Source organism: Urtica dioica, chromosome 8, assembly GCF_054948205.1.
Source record: "Urtica dioica subsp. dioica isolate 48M chromosome 8, U.dioica_male_clone48M_v1_H2, whole genome shotgun sequence".
Classification (NCBI taxonomy): Eukaryota; Viridiplantae; Streptophyta; class Magnoliopsida; order Rosales; family Urticaceae; genus Urtica; species Urtica dioica.
In genome coordinates, this window is record NC_142763.1 from 12,172,380 (window position 1) to 12,194,341 (window position 21,962).

The 21,962-nt window shown below is 38.9% G+C and overlaps 1 protein-coding gene across 1 annotated transcript; it reads right to left on the reverse strand.

The window, feature by feature from the left end:
• Nucleotides 1–5,538: 5,538 nt before the first annotated feature.
• LOC149388173 (uncharacterized) lies at nucleotides 5,539–12,659 on the reverse strand. The gene is made up of 11 exons (XM_089622918.1): nucleotides 11,948–12,659; nucleotides 11,704–11,859; nucleotides 11,548–11,610; nucleotides 11,067–11,135; nucleotides 10,748–10,831; nucleotides 10,344–10,638; nucleotides 9,577–9,711; nucleotides 9,403–9,479; nucleotides 7,532–9,292; nucleotides 7,098–7,251; nucleotides 5,539–6,425 (listed from the first exon to the last, which is right to left on the reverse strand). The coding sequence occupies exons 1-11, from the start codon at nucleotides 12,284–12,286 to the stop codon at nucleotides 5,767–5,769; spliced, it is 3,792 nt and encodes a 1,263-aa protein (XP_089479044.1). The 5' UTR covers nucleotides 12,287–12,659; the 3' UTR covers nucleotides 5,539–5,766.
• Nucleotides 12,660–21,962: the final 9,303 nt, after the last annotated feature.

Sequence of the window (21,962 nt, forward strand, 5' to 3'; positions counted from 1 at the left end):
TAGCTGCAATTATCGCCAGCTTCAGTGCGGAAGTGTGAAGAAAAATCGCACTCGAATTCCGATGGTCGATGGTGCTGTGCTCGAGGAGATGGAAGGAGAAAGCTCTTCTGATTCAGTGGGGCAGTGGGTGCTCTTTATAAAATTGATGGAATTGACGAATAAAAGCTTCCTAGAATATAGCAGCGAACGAAAACGACAATGAACATGTTATTAAAAAAAAAAAAAAAAAAAAAAAACTACCACCAACAGGAAAAAAAAAAAAAAAAAGACTCAAGAGTGAGGAGAAAGAACAAGACTGCTTATGATGCGTTTCAAATGATAATTTAGGCTTCGTTTATTGGGCAGATATCTAAACGTTACACATGTCCTACCATTGAGGTGAATTAATGCTCGATTAATTATGAAGAGCCGGTTTGAGCTATTAGACGGTCAATCAAACAACGGTTTACTCTTAGTAAACTTAAAGTTTTTTAATTTAGGGCAATGCGGGTATTTAGTCATTTTTAAGTTTGAGTTTGGCAAAATAGCTCAATTTTTAAAAGTTGAGACATAGTAGCCCAAATTTCAAAAACCTTCAAAATACCATAGGGAAATGGCCTTAGATAGTAGTCTTTTTGATACTTTTGACCAAAATGTTGTGGTCATTGTTTTTGGACAAAAATACTACCTAACCATATGAGAAAAGTCTTAAGTGCCATTTGGTTTTTTATTTTGTTCATTTCCATTAAATGTGCTCTCAGCTCTCTCTCTCTCTCTCTCTCTCTCTCTCTCTCTCTCTCTCTCTCTCTCTCTCTCTCTCTCCTTGTTCATTGTTTCAAAGCTCTCTCTTTCTCTTCTTTTTTCTTCTCTCGTTCATTTAAGGTAAAAAAAAAAAACTTGCCTTTTTCTGTTTGTCGTCGCCAGTGGTTTGTCCGCCGTCGTCGTCGCCGAAGAGGTAAACTTTATCTCTTCATGTCGGCGAACGAAATCTGGGAATTTCTGGGTGGGTTTCGTTCGTGTTTGTTTTTTTGTATGAGTTTCGTTGTTGACGTACGGGTTTCGTGTTTCGTTCGTGTTTATTTCTGGGTTTCATGTTTATGGGTTTCATTCGTGTTTTTGAGTTTCATATTTATGGGTTCGTTCGTGTGTTTGGGTAAAAAATGTTTTTTTTTGTATTGTCGGAGTTGACATACAAGTCTACAATTTCATTTATTGTAGACATACAAGTCTACAATTTCATTTATTGTAGACTTCTATGTCTACAATAAATGAAGCTGTAGACTTCATGTTGGCGAACGAAATCTGGGAATTTCTAGGTGGGTTTCGTTCGTGTTTTTTTTTTTTGTATGTGTTTCGTTGTTGACGTACGGATTTCGTGTTTCGTTCGTGTTTATTTATGGGTTTCATTCGTGTTTCTAGGTTTCATATTCATGGGTTCGTTCGTGTGTTTTGGTAAAAAATAGTTTTTTTTTTTTTTTTTTTTTTTTTTTTTTTTTTTTTTTTTGTCGGAGCTGATATAGCTGATATACAAGTTTACAACGTCTGAAATTGTAGACATATAAGTCTACAACTTCATTTATTGTAGACATAGAAGTCTACAATAAATGAAATTGTAGACTTGTATGTCTACAATAAATGAAATTGTAGACTTGTATGTCAGCTCCAACAATAAAAAAAAAACAATTTCAGAGTTCCTCCAATCCTTTCTCGGTCGATCTCTCGGTTCGGCGGTCTCCTCTGGCTCGACGGATGTTCTCATGCTCGTCGGAGCTTCGTCAAAAGCTTCTCTGATGGCTTTTCTTTGGTCTGGAGTCGGTGGAGCTCGCGTCTCTTTTGTCTCAGCCGAGTCACGCGGCGAAGAAAAGAGAGGCTCGGAGCTCGTGATTCTCCTCTTTCCGGTCGGAGTTCACGCGAAGATTGGCTCGGACTGGGCTGATCGAGCTCGGAGTCGTGCATCGGAGGCAAAGGACGGCTCGCGACGGAGCGAGTTTTGGCCGGACTTGCAGGAACTCGGGCGGTGGTTATAGCGTCGATTTCGCCAGAAAGTTAGGAGAGAGAGAGAGCGGGAATGTAGAGAGAGACTGGGGAGAATTTGTTTTTTTTTTATTATCAATTTATTAGTTTTCACGTATGTGTGTGGTGTGGGTATGTTTATAAAAGGGCAAAATTGTACTTCCTCAACTGACCAACTACTATTCTTGTCCAAAACATGGATTTCCATATTTTGGTCCAAATTATGAAAAGTGGTAGTACTTATGGCCATTTCCCAATACCATATGTACCTTCTTGCACATGTGCGACACAAGCTCCTTGTACTTCATCGCCGCCATCTCTCACACCTCTATCTCGATCCTCACTTGTCGTATCGAACATTACGAGCCAAACTCTAGTTCCTTTCATGGTCGGGTCTCAAATCTCCGCCGCGAATTTTCCCCCACGGCCTCTGTCGGACTTCTCTGTAGTGGCGCTTCTCTTCCTCTTCTCCAATAGCCGACAGAGGAGGCATCGGAGGCTTAGCGGCGGCTAATTGGATCCATAGCGTCGCCTTCTCCGGGAGCGAAATGGTCAGAGACTTCTTCTGGTTCGACGGCGAGTTCAGATTATCCCGTTTGGCTACCGCGATCGGGATTCGGGACATCGACTCGAGCTCGAAGCTGGATTGATGACTGGCGCTTCTCTTCCTCTTCTCCGATCGCCGACGAAGGAGGCACAAGAAGCTCCGCGGCGGCGAATTGGTCTATGTCGCCATCTCTGAGAGCGAGATGATCATAGACTTCTTCCAGTTCGTCGGCGAGTTCAGATCGGCCCATATGGTTGTCGTGGTCAGGATTTGAGGCTTCGACTCAAACTCGAAACTGGATTGATGATTGGTCAAACTTATGCCATATCCATCTTCATCGATTTATGTGGCCAGTATCGTCGTCGATCGTCATCACAACCGTCATCACTGTCTTCTTATTATTCTTCTTCTCCTGCTTCTTCTTCTTATTCTTCTTCTTCTTCTTCTTCTTCTTTTCTCAGTTTGATTTGCGGGTTTGTGTTATCGAACATTGGATCAATTTTTTTGAAAGAAGGATAAAATATTTTGACACTTCGTTGTCTTCTCGTTGCAAATGATTAGACTTCAAACATTGTGTTGTCTGTTTAGATATGGATTCAAACTTATTTTATATAGGTTTTTTCTGCTAAGTGGATTAAATTTTTTGAATGCACGATTAAATTTTTTGAAATCATGTACCTTGACTGTAATTATGTAAGTTTTTTTTGTGTATTTTGAAATTGGATTAATAAAATTGAAAGCATGATTAAATATTTTGAAAAATTGTTGACTAGTTTTGACAATGGAATTAATTTTTATTTGGTATATATAAAAGTGCATTAAAAAATAGTGGATTAAAATTTTGGACACTTAAATTAATTATTTGGAAATTTTGAAAAAACGAGTTCACCCAAACATTAATGGTTTATTAGTATATTTACACTATAAGCGATTACAATGCACTAACTTATGAAATTTTGGTTGTTTTGTCAAACACTTAATTTGAATTGGTTACTCTTAATTTTCATTTTAATCAACAGAAGCAAAATAGGTATATAAACAGTACAAAAAAATATTTAAATTTATTGAACATTAATGTTAAAATTATTAATTAAAAAAACTTTTACTATGGTACTGATTTTGGTCCTTCTTTCGTGTCTCCCTTGACGTGTGAGCGCACACGTTGGCTCGCAATTTCGGTTCGGAATTGCAACTCCATTCCATACGTGAGAGAGAGTGAGTATATGATTTACAACTTACCACAAGCTAATTCCTATATAAGCACTCCCATGTTGATTTGTCTCTCCAATTTAGGACACCATTTTTTGCTAATTCCCTTCACAAATACACGTTTACATAGACCACTCTTCCATATCAATTTCTCATTTAGTTTAGCAAATTAATGATTAATTTTACACCGTTTGCCACGAGGAATAGAAATCTAGTTACGCCCGTCTATTTCGACTTCTGGTTCTCACTCGAACTATCGTTATTCTAAACGGGTCTCACTTGAATTATCATCATAAAATGAGCCATCAAATGATCATTATATGAAAAGTTTATTAAAAAAAATCAATTATAGGAATTTTTGAATTTTAGATTTTTTCCATGTTTCAAATTTTACAACGAAGAATGGCATGTTGAAGTTAATTTTATGGAGTTGTCTATCTCTCTCTCTGACTCACTGCCTTGCCAGGTGCTAGAATCCATTTTAGCTGGTAACTTTAATTGCAAGCTTGGCAGGAAGAGCCGGGTGAGTCATATTCGTGTGACAATAATAATTTAATACCGACTTTGTCACGGGGATAACTCAACATATTGTTTATAAAAAAAAAAAAAAAAAAAAAAAAAAAAAAAAAAAAAGTCCCTTTCAATAAAACGACAAGATCATATCTACACCTTTGATTCGTTGCCACGCACAAATACATTTTTTTTTCTTTTTTTTTTCTATATTCTTATTATCAACTTCACTGGCGCACAAGGTTTTATATCTCATATATATATTGGAGCATACAAAGCACAATCAAAACGAAAGTTGTAATAAAAAATTAAAATTAACTAGTAAAAGGGAAATCACTGTTCATGAGTGATTAAAAATTAACTAGCGCATGATTGCACAACTGTACGACACTCATTTTAGTATTTAACCCAAGTCACTTTCTAGTCTTTAATTATCTTCAGAATCGTGGGGGCTCAAACTTGTTACAGTTTTAGTTAGTTGAGATGTCTTCAATGGAGAGAAGCTAGAAAGGGCATTAAATGGTTCGATGGAAAAAAATGTTACAACCAACAAGAAAATCAGAGAAATAACATCATCTAATTCTTTTTAGGTACTCTTTCATTTAAGTGGGTGAGTCAGATTATAGGCCCACTTTGCTAAAAACAGAATTTAGTTGGGTGGATTATAAATGTCATTACATATATACCATTACGAATGAGCAGTGAGTGAAACTGGCTTCTACGTTTTTCCCCATATAAATGTGACGTCTTTGTCAACGTAGGGAATAAAAACTAAAACCCATTCACTCATCGTTATATTGCATATTACATTTATTAATAAGGACGATATACTTTCCCATGAATTTCAACTTTCAAGAGATAAAGAAGCAAAGCGTGACATGTAAAATATGTGAGGAATAGTTGGTTTTCTTTTACTGTAAATATATGCGGTGTGTTCCTGTGTAGTCACGTGAACACTGAAATGATAAACATAAAAAAAAATAAAAACTTTGTAGTGCTGACAAATAAGAGTTAATACCAACTAGAATAAGTTGAAATTATTTTGGAATGATTAGTGATGTTGCTCTTAATTTTTATTTTTTATTTTTTTGCTAATTAATGTGTTTTGGGCCCTCGAAGCGACAATTAGGGAGTTGTACGTTCAAAGAACTAGACATTTGACATTTCACGTGTCCTGACAGCTGTTTATGAAACACAAAACAGATATTTGGACTCGACGGTTGACACAGCTCTTAAAAAATCTACAAATTCTGAATCTAATTGCAAGAGAAAGTGGTCAATTTAAATTTAATGCAGCATTATTTATAAACAATTAATTATATACTTAAAAACATAAGGTGAACTTCTCTCTTTCCTTTTCTTTTTCTTCCCTCAACATTAAATAAAATAAGGTTGGTAGGACCATCAGCGTTGGAAACAAATACACAGATGTGATGATAAGATAAAAAGAGTTAAAATTAAATTAAAAATTACAAAAAAAAAAAAAAAAGATACCCAAATCTTGGTTGTCAAATCAAATCGACAACAGCCTCTTCCACCAGCTCTTGAAGCAACTTCCCTTCAATTTCCTTTCCTAAATTATGAATCTCAAAGGCCATTAGGTCAACCCATTCTCTACCCAATATCTCTCTCCTAACCACCCCGTCCACCGCCAGGCTGTTCACGTCCCCGTCCTCGTGGTCCCACCTCGTCTCCCCCGAGAACCACTCCTTCATCCGGGCCCACAAAAAGTCAACCGCCGTCGCAGGAGAATCACGACCCTCCATCGGTCTCTCGCAACCGACGGTGGTGGTGGTGATGTCCGCCAGGTCAGCGCTGACGCGGTCGAACACGAGCTTTCCTATCGATCGCCGTTGCCGGCGCAGAGGGTCTTTGTCTTCGGCGTACTTTTCCCTCAGAGACGGGTCTAAGGGCGATTCCGGGGAATGCCATTTGGGGAGATCCGAGTTGAGCGAGTCGAGCCGAGCGTCTGCCTCGAGGCCGGCCGAGGAGAGGAGAGTCCGAACGAAAGCGAGGCAGTGTGTGTCCTCTTCTTCGGGAAGAGCGAGGACCGAAGAAGAGGGTTTCGTCGAGAACGTGTCGGCGCGGGATTCGTCCCAGGATAGGGTCCGCGAGATCGATCCTATGGGAGGAGACTTGTCTAGCAAGTTAGACCTCATCAGTAGCCCTGAAATTGATACGAAATTAGCATGGAAGATAATATATTAAAAAACAACACAGTAATTGTGTATCCGATAATGAGAAAGTACGAGAAGTATGTTGAGACTCTTGATTACAGACTTAAAGTAATTTCATGTTTTACCAACTACGGATATAAAAAGTGTTCAGTTGTAGGCTGAGTTTGTGTAATCGGTTGTTACGTATTTAGCAGTTAGGGTTTTTAAATACGGGATTAAGGGTTTTTAATTATGTAATCGGTTATTACGTATTATGCAATTAGCGTCTTATTTTATGCAATTAGTATTTTCGATTATGCATTTTTATCATTACGAATTTAGATTAATTAATTAAGAAACTAGGGTTTGATTATGTAACTAGGTTTATGGTTTTTGGGCCCGGTCCATTAGATAGTAAACCTCAGTCTATTTAATTGACCTTAAGTTAATGAGAAGAGTAGCCTTCAATAAAATAACTTAATCTCTCTCTAAAATGAGAAAATATTAGGTTTCGGTGGAGCTTTGCGCTCTCGAGTATTATTGATTACCGAAAATTAAAGAACATCGGCTCCCATCACGATATCGAAATCGAAATCGCGGGTTCATAACATCAGTGAGTTCATTTATGAATAATATTAACAATATATATTGGTTTTCTTGATATTCTCGGTATATCAAAGTACCTTGGGGATTTGGCCGCACGTGACCTGAGGACTCGCGGGTTATGCTGTCGTCTTCTTCGAAATGCGGTTCTAAAACCGATATGGGACTAGGCTGCTGGTCCTGATTATCGCCGGTGATTCCAGCCATTATTGGTTTCGCGAGAGACAGCCCAGTCTGCAAAATTAAGTAAAGGGAAATTATTGCTAAATAACACTACATCGTGAATAATTAATCAGGAGTAGAAAGGGTCAGAAAGCAGATTTATATGATTAGTCCATGATTTTAAGCTTAAGAGTTTGGTCTGACACGAGCATTAACTCAACAGCTGGTTTTTTTTTTCTCTTTAATCTCAGTCTTGCAAATGCCAGTATAAAAGCTTTCTCGTGGAGGCTAATAATGGTCTAAATAAGCTTAAAATTGGATTAAATAAATCATGGACAGAAAATTTCCGTACCTCCCGAGAAACTGTGCCCACAGCAGATGTGCTTCCTGAGGACACCCGTTGCATATGATGCACACATTCTTCACGACCGTTCTCACTACCACTCTGCAAAACGCCATCGATCTTTCTAGGAGCCGCTATTTCAGAGGCGGATTGAGATTCGCCAGATTTTTCTTTACTAGACTTTTTGCTCCTAGAGAAGAATAAACTAGAAACTTTCCCTTTCAGAGACGACTTACTGCTCTTTGCCTTAGTCAACTCCTTGGGAACATTTTCATTGATAGCAATGGCGTCTGAACCATCATACATTGTCGAAATCACAGGGACAGATTTGGATCTTAGAAGACTTCTTGGAGAACCGCTAACGTCTTCCTTATTCGAGTTACTATTCAAGCATAAACCCAATTCAATTGGCTCCGACTCCTCTTTGATCTCATCATCATCAGATCGAGTTGGTTTCCTGACATCAGAGAGCGCAAGCATTTCTCCCAATGTACTCGAGCTTTTCCGAACATGCCTCTGTTCCTGAGAAATCCCGTGCGATGCTACCATGGCCCATCTCTCAGAAAGTCTTTTCTTCGCTTCTCTACAAACGGAAGACTCCGGAGAGCATGATGCGCGGCTGAAGCAAGAAGATGAAAAGGGGCTGCCGAGCCTGTTGACGTAGTCCCATGAATGCCTCGAGGACGGTGACATGACCTCCGAATCACTAAGATTTTCTGCTGCGAACTCATTTTCATTGAATGAACTCTCATCGCCAGTATAGCCATTGGAAAACACCGATGAAAGCAGAGTTTCATCCCGCCGGTGACCCATCAAATTATCACGCATATGCCGTGTAATCTGCTTCGCAACTTCCTTGGATTCCTGTGCCTCGTCATCTTCCAGGCCTCCACATAGGTTTTCAACATGTAGTACCCTTGGAGATGAGATAGGCGAAGAAACTACAGCTCTGATGTCATGAGTTTTTCCAGTGCTAGGTCTTAATACAACTATACGAGTTGGCGGGGCAGGATGTTCATCAACTTTGGGGCTGTAAAACACAGGAGAACGTTCAGGATTGACCTGCGCAGTTTTCCTTACTTGTTTGTCATTCTTTGGCGCTGATAGAGAAAAAATCTCGTTGTCAACTATCTTTGAAGGCCTGAGAACAGTGATTCTCTTTGTCTCCGGAGGGACAGGAATAGACTGCATATCATATAGATGCTCCGAAAACAAGGAGTTTGGTTCTTGAAGAAACTTGAGAAATAAATCCCTGTTAGAACTCAAGACTTCTAATGCATCTTGAAATTCTTTGGACTGCCGAAGCTTCTCATCCGTAGCCAAACGCTTTGCTTCCATGAACTTTTGGCGAACAAGAGCCATCTTCCGGTCGTTCGTGTTTGAGTTATGCCTTTCCTTCTGGGGGGAATCTCTAGCATAATCTGTGCTCTGAGGTTGCTGCCAAACTTCATATACATCTTTAAATTCATTTCTCTCTGAGCACTGGTGATCATCAAGTTGCGTTCTACTTTCTGCGAGACCCTGTTCCCAAGTCCCTAAAGGCACCCCTGAATGACTAGATTTAGATCTGGAGTAACCATTTGTATTGCTTCTTTGAAGAGATTGGTGTTGCTGCCTTGGAAGTTCATCCAGCCCCATTAACTTAGCAACAACATTGGGTGGCTCATTTTTGGACTCAAATTCTTTTGACATTTCTTGGTCTAAGAGCATCTTCATGGGAGTTCCACTTCCCTTCTTGTTTGATGAAGATCTCCTTAACTCGGACACTATCTGAACATTCCAAATTAGAAAATCAGGAAAGGGAGGTGCATTTTAATATGTTTCAACTGTAATAAAAGTAACTTATAACTTTGTATATATAACATTATATCAAGATTCACCATTTTATCTTCAATCTTATCTCCAAAAGGGGAACTTATTCTTGCTATATCTGATTGACTCCTTGCAAGTGAATATCCTGTTGAGCAACAACCATCATAATCAAGTTAATGTCTGATGACTATTAAACCTGATACTTGGAGATATATATAGCAAACGTAAATATCAACCCTTACCATCATGGTGTGGTCTATCCATAAGCATCCTGTTTCCAGCAACACCAGGACCCAAATCAAAGAGATTTACCATCCTTCCCAAGCATCCAGCGAAAGGCTTCTCACCATTTAAAGCTTTCCTGTCCTGAACTCCACCTGTAACATCAAATTTACAGTTGTTTAAAATAAAGTCATAATAGTCAATGTGATCGTATATGCAATTGATTCCACGTGACTGGTTTTTTAGCAATCATCCAAAAACTCTTATACGGAAAGAAAAAAAAAAATCAAACACTATGATACACTGATTTACATGTATACAATAAAACACAAATCAATAGCTTAAACCCTCTTGACCCGGACAGTTATGCAAAGCGTTAATGGCTCCAGGAGAAGAAATGCACAATCATTAAAACATAAAAACCTCATCATAATGTCTTGGTGCTGAAAAAAAATACACATTTGGTAGGAAGAGATAGGATGAGAATATTTTGCGCTGAAACAGAAACACTGTTTTAGTTTTGCCGAGTACATAATTATCATACACATCAGTTCATACTTCACTACAAACCCAAAATAAAATTATAAATGAAGAGAGGAAAATGTCCATGATTTAAAAAAAAAATGTTATGTTCCCCAAACGGTAAAGAAACTTTCCAATCACACCTGAAATAAGCTACACAAATTTAGCAATGTAGAACATTAACACAATCTCATAAAGTCCTCACTTCTTCAAAATACAGTGAGCAAAAAGATAGGGACAAGAGACCAGTAAAGGTATAAGGTACCTAAATCCGGACAAGATGATCGAGTTTTTGATTTATGTTTCTCAGCCAAGTCCAACCCTCGAAGCATGTTTTCAATAGCAGAAACCTTCTCTTTGCTCGACTGCGATACAGTTTCAAGAACGCGCTCGGTGCCTATCCCCGGGGAGCATGAACTTCTATCCCTTGAAACAGCTGCAGAAGTTCCATACAGATGCATATTTGAAGCAGATTGGGGACTAAATCCCATCGGTGCTCCTCTACTATTCACAGGAGAAGCATCTCGTCTATGTATACCTTCTTCCACTTCATTGATTACCTGAGGAAAAAATTACTCACTCTTTAAACAACAAATATTATGTGAAACGTATCATAAAAAAGATTAAATCTTCGGAGTCGGACCACTGTTCTTTTATGTTAATACTCACGTGTTTAACCTCTCTACCAGAAAATCCTTCTGAAGATCCAACTTCAGGTTCCATTCTGTCTAACCTGGCATTAATTTCATTCACCTGCAGTTTTGCATTGCGTGTTTGTATGAAAAGAGTAGCTAATTGAGCAATGGCATCCAGCAGAAGTAAATAAAAAATTGAAAAAATTGACCAAGAGTTGAGATTTTTACTAAATATTAGACAGTTTGATCAGTAGAATCTATTAGAAGTATCCCAAACCTCAGATTAAAAAATAAACAAATAAATTGTAAGCATCTTGAAATTCAATAAACCAAGTATGATACGCTAAGTATACCATATTTATGGGAAGATTGTAGCGATGAAGTTCCTCGCGGAATTGAATACCAGCTTGTGTATACATCTCCTGGAAAATAAAATAACAAAGTTGTTAGCATACCTGGTAAGAAATCCAGAGTCCAATAGTGGAACTAATAAAAGTGGAATCTTAGAACTCAAAAGCAAATGTAAATCAACAAGATCTATACCAAAAAGCATGAAAAGTATGCCGTTTTCACATAGTGACAATATTATAACTGGTTTGTAAACGGAGGGATTCTAGCGTGCTTTCTCAGACAAACTAACAGGAATTCCCAATCAAGTCTTGTCCAGGAGTTTTGAAGTTTGTGTAATTTGTTGATAGAGCTTAAATTGCAAGCAAAGTTGGGAAAACGAAACCCCAAGTGAATGGGGTTAACTACAAATAGTCATTCAGCAACATGTATACAGATTTTCAGCAGTAAAGAAACAAAAACCGTGTAGCATCTTCTACAACTAACCTCTATACATGAAATAGCAGCTTCCCTAATGGCGGGATTCGGATCACTCAACATCTGCAAAATCTGATGACAAAAAATGCACAAAAGATTGGGTTTATTACACGAGAAAACATTTTTTTTTCTTCTCTTTTCACAGAAAAAGTCAACGAAAATTACCGGGGGAAGTATAACGCGGTAAAGAGGAAGCACAATGGGCGAAAAACGACCAATCGCTGACGTGACTGTCCGCGAAAACTCTTCTCGAACTCTCCAGCTTTTGTGCTTCCACGCATAAGACCCTGCTCTTTCCACAATGATCTTCGGAGAAGAAACCTGCACGGCATACCAACCATTTCCTTTAATCCCCTGACATCCATTCCACGAGAACAGAAAAAAAAAGGCAGAGGAAATAAAAAAGAACCTCCGTGAGAGTGAGCAAGAGTCGGCGAGCGGAGTCGCGGACTGGCTGTTTGGCGTCGCCGAGGCGGTTCACGGCGGCGTGGACGAGAGCGTTAAAGTGCGGCTTAAGAAGCTCGCCGGAGACCGCAGCGAGGTCGGCGAGGGCTTGAAGAGCGCCATGAGAGACTCTGACGCTACCGTCCCGGAGGAGATCCAGGCAGCAACCGACGACCACCGAGACCTCCGGCGAACTCAGCGGATTCCTCTGCCGGGACACGAGCATTTGGCGGAGCCTCTCGACGCCGGCCATTCGCTCCTTCGCGTCCCTCGCACGCGCGACCTCCACCGCCACCTCCTCCATCGCCGATCCGGCGGAGATTTGCCGATCCGGCGGCGGAATCAGCGCATAAGCGGAGAGAGAGAAACAAGCGCGACTCGGAACCGTGCTTGGCGTGAATTGATTCAGCGAAAGAGGAACTTTGAAGATTTCGATCGGCGTGTCGGTGATGGTGCAGTGAATTGAGAAATGTGGATAATTTACTACTTCTCTTCTTCTTCGTCTTTTTCTCCTTGTTCTTCTCTGGGTTCAGTGAGCGAGTTTGGAAATTTCTCGGCAATGGTTGAGAGAGAGAGAGAGAGTGTCTGTGTGTCCTGTGTGTACAGCTAGAGAGAGAGAGAGAGAGATGTTCTGCTTTGTCAGATTGAAGGAGAAAGATGAGGAAAAGGAAAGACACTTTGTGGTAGAGGGTGGTTTCAACTTTCAATATTTACCACTGTTTTCCTTACATAATTACCGATTCTGTCACCGTTGGTGTTTCCATATTTACGATCACCGATTCTATTGTTTTTTTTTTTTTATTAATGTCTGATTATCTAAGTTTTACCATTTTCATTAATTAAAATAAAGTAAAAAAATATATATATAAATAAATGTCAATTCTTTTTTTTATTAAGCCTAAAAAAATGATCACACCATTATTTAGTAGCAATATAAAAATCTCAACAAATTTTAATAATAAAAAATCCTAATTTCTCATACATGATGTTAATAAAAAAAAACATTATATTAATTGAAAGAATTTGTAAAACGAAACATAAGTTACGCTCGTTAAACAAAACATAAGTTAATCATTTATTTTTTTAATATGCCAAATATTTTAATGTGGGATATGCAACAATTTTTTTTTAATATATAAATTGGCCTAATTAGATTACACAAAACTCATTAGACTTTATTGGTTGAGAACAAGGAACTAAATGCCGGCGAATTTCCCGAAATTTCGGTTGGAAATTCCATTTCCATGGGTCAACGGCGAGCGGAAGAGACATATGTCGTTTCCATGAGTGATGTCGCTGGAATTTCCAAGAAACGACATTTCGTTTCTGTCGTTTAATGCCGGTTGATGTCGTTCCATTTTGTGTATAAAACCATCTTCATATCCAGGAAATTCGAAGGAAAAGAAAAAGAAAAAAAAAAAAAACAACTCGCGGCTGTGGAGGAGAGAACGTGGGTGTCGGAGGAATTCGACGGCGATCGGCGAGTTTCCACCATTTTCGTCACGCTCAAGGTATAAATCAACAAGATGTCGACGAATTTCCTCCGATTTGAAGGAATTTCCAAGTCGTTTTGGAAACCCTAGATTCTGAAACTTGCACCTTCAATTTCTTGAGTAATTTGATTTTTTTTTCATATAATCCTCTTCATGAAAGTTGTTTGTAATGTGACGATCTATCATATATATTTTTTCCAGATTTTTTGGTGAAATTCCGGCGAACCTTGAAATTTTCCGGCGAAACACCATTTTTCCCGGCGAACCTTGAATTTTCCGACGACTGAAAAAACCGAAGTTCAAGTTTTATTTCTGTTTTTAAGTAAGTTTATGTGTTTAATTTGTATCTTGTATATGCTAGAAATGAAATTATTTAAGACTTAAGTGTATGAATTTATTGATATATTGAAATTGTTACGTTTTGAATTTTGAATTGAAATGAAATTAGTTTGAACTTTGAATAGAAATGTTTGACATGTTGAAATAAATTTGTTGCATGTTTAAATTAGATTATGAATTGAAATTGTTACGTTTTGAATTGAAATTAAATTGGTTTGAACTTTGAATAGAATTTATTGATATCTTGAAATAAATTTGTTGACATGTTTAAATTAGATTATGAGTTGAAGTGTTTTAAATTTGAACTACATTTAAAAATATATATGCTAGATATGTATGATTTGAAGTGTTTTAAATTGTTACTATATTTATTTCATGAACAAATGGAACATTTATGCTAGATATGTATGATTTGAAGTGTTTTAAATTTGAACTACATTTAAAAATATATATATTTATGTGTTTGTTTCGCCACATTATTTCCGTTCGGTTTTCCGTCGGCACGTCGGTTTTCCATGGAAATCGGCATTTGAAAACGGCATTTTACTTGCCCATTTCCACAATTTTTCCGTTGGAAATTCCATCGGCATGACGACTTTCCGTAAATCAGGAGGCTCGAAACGGCAACGAAAACGGTATTTTTTTCCTTGGTTGAGAATACTTGTATATTATGGTTATTAAGGGTATGGGTTATTATAATATATATGTTAGGAGTATTTTAGTCTTAAGTTTTTACTATGTATTTGAGTATTTATTATTTTCTTTATATCTTTTCATAAATACTTTGTTTTAATTTCTATGGGTAATTTTATTTTAATTTGTAGACTTTCTTAAAATAAGTTAAGTTTTGATTTTATATAATATAATATATGTGATATAATATATATATATATATATATATATATATATATATACATGATTTCATGCAAGTTATAAAATTATGTGTGTAGAAAAATATTGTGATTTCATGCGAATTATAAAGATATACATCTAGAAAAATATTGTGAAAGAAGCAACTCAAATAACAACTCAATTATTTTAGTTTAGTTTGAGTTTAAAAAATAGTTGTATCAATTTAAGTTGATAACACATCAAATCTATTAACTCAATCTGTTCCCTACTAATAAATATATCTTACATATCGCACGTAAATGAAAATCATAAGTACCCATTATCCTTGTTCTCACAATATGAAACACGGTTTACTAGAAAGTTAAGGCTTAATGATACTAAAAAAGTGCTCTCTTTCTTTTATATGGACAATGACATAGGCATTTGGATATGTTAGTTAATTAAATTATCGTTCATCATTCATTAATTTTTCATGCACAAACTACATCAAGGAGCCTCAACTCATGTAGTTTATTTATTGCACGCCAATATTCCACCACACTATTAAATAGCTCCTTGTAAAGTCTACGAAATGTGCTTAATTTCAAAGGCTATCGTAATATGATGTATATCCAAAGTCAATTTCTGATATCATTTATTTCAATAAAGATTGCGCATGAAATTTTTTTCCCAAAGGAAAGTCATAGCTATCAATGAAATTTCTTCGTGACTTCATCAATAATTTATCACAATATCCTCTTTATTATATTGTTCCATAGTATATGGTCGTGTATATATGCTCTGTTCTGGGGTCTGGGGTACATATATGTTCCCAATGTATTATTTCTGTAAAATGTTCTACATGTTGAACGTGGAAGTATTTGTTTTATACATTTATAATTAAATATTGGACGTGAAGATGTCCATCATTTGATGTTTGGTGATATATACTAAAAACTAAATTTTACTAAAAAAATTGAGTGCAGTAGTGAATAAAAAATAATAATAATAGGAGTCATAAATTAGGGTCAAGCGGCTAAATGGCCAAATAGAACTTAAGGATTTGCAAAATAGCCAAAGTTTATCAAGTATAAGCAAAATAGCCAAGCTGCGATTATTAATCCAGGCAGGATTAAATTTAATCCACACAAAATATCGGGATTAAATTTAATCCAGGCAGGATTAATTTAGTCCAGGGATGAGAGTAATGGCTATTTTGGTTAACCTAATGAAACTATGGCTATTTTGCAAAAGCCATAGTTTGAATTGGCTAGTTCATGCCATTTTTCCCATAAATTATTATAAGCTTTTTGCAGATTCACACACGCATCACACCTATAAACTACAATAAAGTTACAAATACAAGTTAATTAATGTTGAGATTGACAAAGTTACATAAATACAACTTAAATTTCAGTATCATTTGAAGTTGAGAGTAAAACAATTGGACACAAACAATGAGGTGCTACATGCAGATTTAATTTTGAGTTTTTTTTTTTTTTTTGAGGAAGCGTGGTCGGTGCCACGAAATAACATAAAAGCTCTCACGTATGGCGGAGGAAAACCGTGGTTACAAGGATAAGAATCAAACAGAAACCAACGGAAAGAGAACAGGAAAAGCTCAAACAACAAGGCCCTAGGAGGCCGAGCGGGACCGCAACTCGCGATCATCGGCCCTAATGGCCTCTTCCGAACAAGGCGGGACTAAACCCAGCCAGGTCGAAGACGAGTGATGGTTAACCGCATAGCGCGCTAGATTATGCGCAGCAACGTTACAAAGACGATAAATATGCAAAATGCGAAAAACCTCAAGCTCCCTCACCTCTCTGAAGATGCGGTGCAAGATCGTCCCAAGCTCTGTCGCAGGCGTCACGCCCTCATCGATCATCCTCACCACCCCCAAGCAGTCAGACTGGATCTCCGCTCTCCTGCCACCGACGCTGCGAACTAGCTCTATGCCATGGAGGACAGCATACGCTTCCGCAAGCTGGGGGGAGAACCCCCTAGCCAGGAAAAGCGTCTGCGAGGCGATCACCTCTCCGGTGTGGTCTCGAAGTATACAACCTACACCGAAGCCTCCACGGTCGCGAGCCAGGGCCGCGTCAACGTTAATCGAGAGGGTCCCGTCCCTTGGGGGGGTCCATCTAGGGGTAGTAGTCACCCTCGTGCTCGTCGGAGTCACCCCATCCGTAGCTGCTCTATACTCCTCGAGGAAGCTCGCCGTCCACTGGACTAGCTGAGGCTGGCTCCAAGCTAATCTCCCGGCTAAGACATTGTTCCTGTGGTTCCAAAGTTCCCATATAATAGTAATGAAAAGCTCGTGGAAACGAACCTTAAGGGCATCCATCAGTCTGAGGATAGCATCGAAAGCATCGCCGTCTCTGAAAGGCGGAAGAATGTGGCCGAAGCCCACCTCCTTCCAGACTCTCCTGCTCCACCTGCAACCCCAAAACGCATGAAAAACAGTCTATCTCGCCTCCTGACAGACAGGGCAGCTGACGTCAGAGGTGATCCTCTTCTTGGCTAAGACTGCTCTGGCCGGGATCTGGCCTAAACAGACTCGCCAACAGAAGAGTTTCACCTTAGGAGGAGCTCTCAGAAGCCAGAACTTCGTCCACCACCTCTCCATCAACGTCGGATCTGAAGAGCTGGCGGCCGGAGTACAGGCTCTCTCCATAGCTACACGGTAACCGCTCTTGACGGAGTATTCTCCGTCCTCGGTGAAATGCCAGCGACGTACGTCGGGAATACCCCCACCACCACTCGGGATGCTCAAGATCGCCGCAGCGTCCTCCGCCCCAAACATCGCTGTGATGAGGTCGACGTCCCAACTACCGTCGAATCTCATAAGCTCAGCTACCCGCATATCGGGGGGAATCCAAGGGGGATCAATCCAGGTGGCAGGTCTGTCCCTAGGAACCCAGCTGTCGCCCATGACAAACACAGATTCCCCGTCCCCGATCCTCCATCGCGAACCGGACTGAATGATCTCACGACCCCAAAGGAGACCACGCCACATGGAAGAGCTACACGAGCCTGGATGGGCCGTCATAATATCACCATCGGGGAAGTAGCTTTGTTTGTAGACACGGCCTACCAGACTATCCGGTCTCCTGAGAAGTCTCCAGACACCCTTAGCCAGAAGGGCCTGGTTGGACTTCTCCAGGTCTCTGAAGCTCATCCCTCCCACTGACTTGTGTCGCGTGAGGTCCTCCCACTTGCACCAGTGAATCTTTCTTGTCGCCGTTCCACCCCCCACCAGAAACGGGCTATCGCCGAATGGATGTCCCTAATCAAACGCATCAGGATCTTGTGGCATGAGGCCACGTAGCTGGGAATAGACTGGAGGACGGACTTAATGAGAACCTCTCTGCCAGCCTGCGAGAGGGAGAGACCGTTCCAACTCTTAATCTTATCCCAGACACGGTTTCTCACAAACCCAAAAAGCTCTGTCTTCCTCCTGCCGGTGAACGCGGGTAGACCCAGGTAACGCTTATGGCACTCCGTCTTCCTAACACCTAGGATCTGGGCTAGGACTTCACACTCTTCCTCGCTGATCTCCGTACCGAAACAGACATCGGACTTTTGAAAGTTCACCATCTGGCCCGAGGCCTCTGAATAAGTCCGTAGAATGTCTGTAACCCTCTCACATTCGGCGGGTGTCGCTCGACAGAAAACCAGGCTATCATCCGCGAAGAGAAGGTGAGACACGTGGAGTTCCCGGAATCGGACTCCTGAAATCGCTCCAGCTTCCTCGCTAGCTCGAAAGAGGCTCGAGAGACCCTCAGAGCAGAAGAGGAATAAAAAAGGAGAGAGAGGGTCCCCCTGGCGGAGACCTCTGAAGGGAGTCACACTGCCTCGGGTGGAGCCGTTGATGTTGAAAGAAAATCTGACTGAGGTAACGCATCTCATGATAAGGTGCACCCACTGCGTGCTGTATCCCAGTCTCAACATCATCGACTCCAGGTAGGCCCATTCAACCCTGTCGAAAGCCTTGGCCATGTCAAGCTTGAGGGACGCACATTTTCCATTTCCGAAGCGTTTCCGCTTCATCGTATGGAGAGCCTCGAAACCAACCATGACATTATCGAAGATCAGTCTACCTCCTACGAAAGCGCTCTGGGACTCAGAGATAGCATCGTGCATAGTGGTCTTAAGACGGTTGACCAAGCACTTGGCCACTATCTTGTAGATCACATTGCACAGGCTAATCGGTCTGAAGTCGCTGACTCGTCTCGGGTCCTCTACTTTGGGGATGAGGGTGACCACAGTGTCATTGATGGTGGCCACCTCATCTCCGTCGTTAAGAATCCCAAGGCATGTCTTCAAGACCGACTCGCCTACTATGTCCCAATATCTCTGGTAGAAAAGCGCGGGAAAGCCGTCACTTCCCGGGGCCTTGATCGCATCCATCGAGAAGAGCGCCTTTTTCACCTCCCCTGGCTCAAAAGGGCGCTCCAACTCGGCGTTTAACACTGCCGAGATCCTAGGCTGTACGCCCGCAGAAACTAACTCAATACTCAGCGGAGAAGGCCTCGCTGAAGAGAAAATGTCACCAAAGTAATCAGAGACGATCTTCTCTATCTCAGAGTCTCCACTGTGCCAATCCCCGAGTTCGTCCTCTAATCCTCTAATGGCGTTCCTCTTCCTCCTAGCAGACTTAATTTTGAGTTTCGTGAATAAATTTTTTGCACTACTTAAAATTATGAGTAGGGACTATGGACCAGATTATTCTGACGACGCAATTCCATGGTCCAAGTCCTTAATTAGGCTTTACTCAATTGTTTTGTCCGAGAAGCCCTTTTTCCTTTTAAAAAATAAACAATATTAAAGGAAATTGATCAATTTTAATTTTAAGAGATATATATATATATATATATATATATATATATTATTCATGACAAGGTTATTACGGTGAAACAGACTTATGCCACCGGAATTATGCCGAGCACACTAATGACGAATCTATCTTAGAGAGAAAATCGGGTTGAGACATGACGGTGCTGAAATGGTGAGTGTTATGTGCGTGAAAACGTCTCAATCTTCGTCTATGTTCATCCTTTAAACAATCTTCCTCTATGTTCATCCTAAGGGTTGACTAGCCCCAAAATTTTATGGTTAATTTAGCAAAATAGCCAAATCAAACCTTTAAAATTGCTAAATAGCCAAGGTTTTGTAAATACTAAGTAAATAGCCAGATATCATTTAAGACATATCTGAATTTACTAAAAAACCCAACCTTTCCCGCCCATGCACACGGTTTACTTTTAAAAAAAAAAATTAAATGAGGTAGCGTGTAACGAAAAACGAGGAACATTAACTGCAATTGATTTCCGAATATCTCTCAACCATTTTCATACGCCATTAAGAAAAAAAATCAGAGTAAATATTGGCAGTTTTGAATAGGTTTTGACGTACTTTGCAGTAAATCCGAGTTTTTAATCCTTGGTTTTGACAACAGTAATGGTTGTTAATACGTGTAGTAAATGTATGTAAATATTAAAAAAATTTATTTTTGGATTCGTGTAAGTGTTTATTTACGCATATTTACTGCATAATTTTTCGTATCCTGAACTTATAACACCAAAAAGCTTAACTGCATTATAACACCAACGCAAATTTATTCCCTAAAATAAAGGAAACATAAATTGACCAGATCACGTTCATATTATATTGGGAAACAATTCAAATAAATTCGGGAAAACATTTATACCGAAAATTCAAAAATTGTAATTCAAAATTCAAACGCACATGGACAATTTTCGGAAATAAAAAAACCTATTATTGGGCCACGTCATCAGCCTGACTATTTACTTAGTATTTACAAAACCTTGGCTAAATAGCAAATCATAAGGTTTGATTTGGCTATTTTGCTAATTTTTTGTAGTTTTATTAGTTATTCGGTGAACAACCTTCGTACTTACGACTTCATATGATTTTCTAGTAATGATTATCGGCTACATGGTTTAGAGTTTTCTTAGGTTTCATGACTACATTTACATGGATGGTTGCTAGTTTTATATAACTTAGAGCTTCTTCGTCGTTGTTTATGATTATGCATTGCTCATTGGTTTTTGCCTTACCTTATGAGATCAATGCGTTTTCAAATTTAATAGCTATCGAGCCATTAGTACTGCACGCATCTCATAAGACCGCACAATACTCTTTGTGATCAAATACATTCATATGGTCATACGCTGCGGTAGTATGGTGATATGCGAGCATGATAAAAAAAAATATATAAAAATATATTTTTATTGATAATTTAGTAAACTGTATATAATTTTAAAACTTATGCAGCTTCAAAAATAAAAATTAAATTCAAACTTTTTATTATACATATAATATTAAATTTATCAAGAAAATTGGTTAGTAAGTTTCGTATCCGGACGCAAGCTATAAATAACGTTAATAGTGATATAATTAAGATCCCTATGAATATATTTAATGCCAGTCATAGCCTAAAATTAAGCAACATTTTTTTTTAAGCTAACAAAAAAAAAATGTCAAAACCAATTACGCGTACACGCCTATTAATCATAGATCAATAACAGGTGTAATACAGATATTGAAATGCTTAAATGTATTACACCTCCAAGGTGGTTGTTACGTACTCTTAAGATTCAGAATAAAAAATAGCAATATTTTATTATTAATTTGCCAACTTCATCATATATGAGTACTTTTTTCTTCTGTACTGTATGTAGACAGAAAAGAAGCACTATATGATCTAACTAATGTAACGTATAGAATGGCAACATGTAGAGTACATAACACTATAATAAGAACAATACACAAGCACACAGTTTTTATATTTTCACGAGGATTTATACCAGATAACAATATGAAAGGACGCTAAGCATTTCAATATCTGCGCTAATTAGCATTTCAATATCTGCTATGAGTAATGATATATTATTCTGTTTTGTAGCGAAAAAAAAAAAAAACCCTTTAAAATACACATTTGTACTCTTAAATGCAATTTTTATCACATCAAACACTTTAAAATAAATTTGTCGCACTTGTAAACAGTCTCCACCCACAGACTCCTAAAAATCTAAGGGCACTCCTCGTTTACAAGCCCAGTGAGGCTTGCTTGACTTGAGGCGTTTCTTTATCTGATAAGCAGCCAAAAGATCGATGACTAGTAAACGATACACCACAGCCAAAAGCTGAGGACGGACTTTAACATGTATTAGACAGTATTAGACATATCGCTGCTTATGTGGCATGGTTAAAGTCTTAGTTAATCTCAGTCGTAGGATTAGAGTCTGTTAGAGTTTGTTAAGTGTGGTTAGCAATAGACGGCTGAGATCA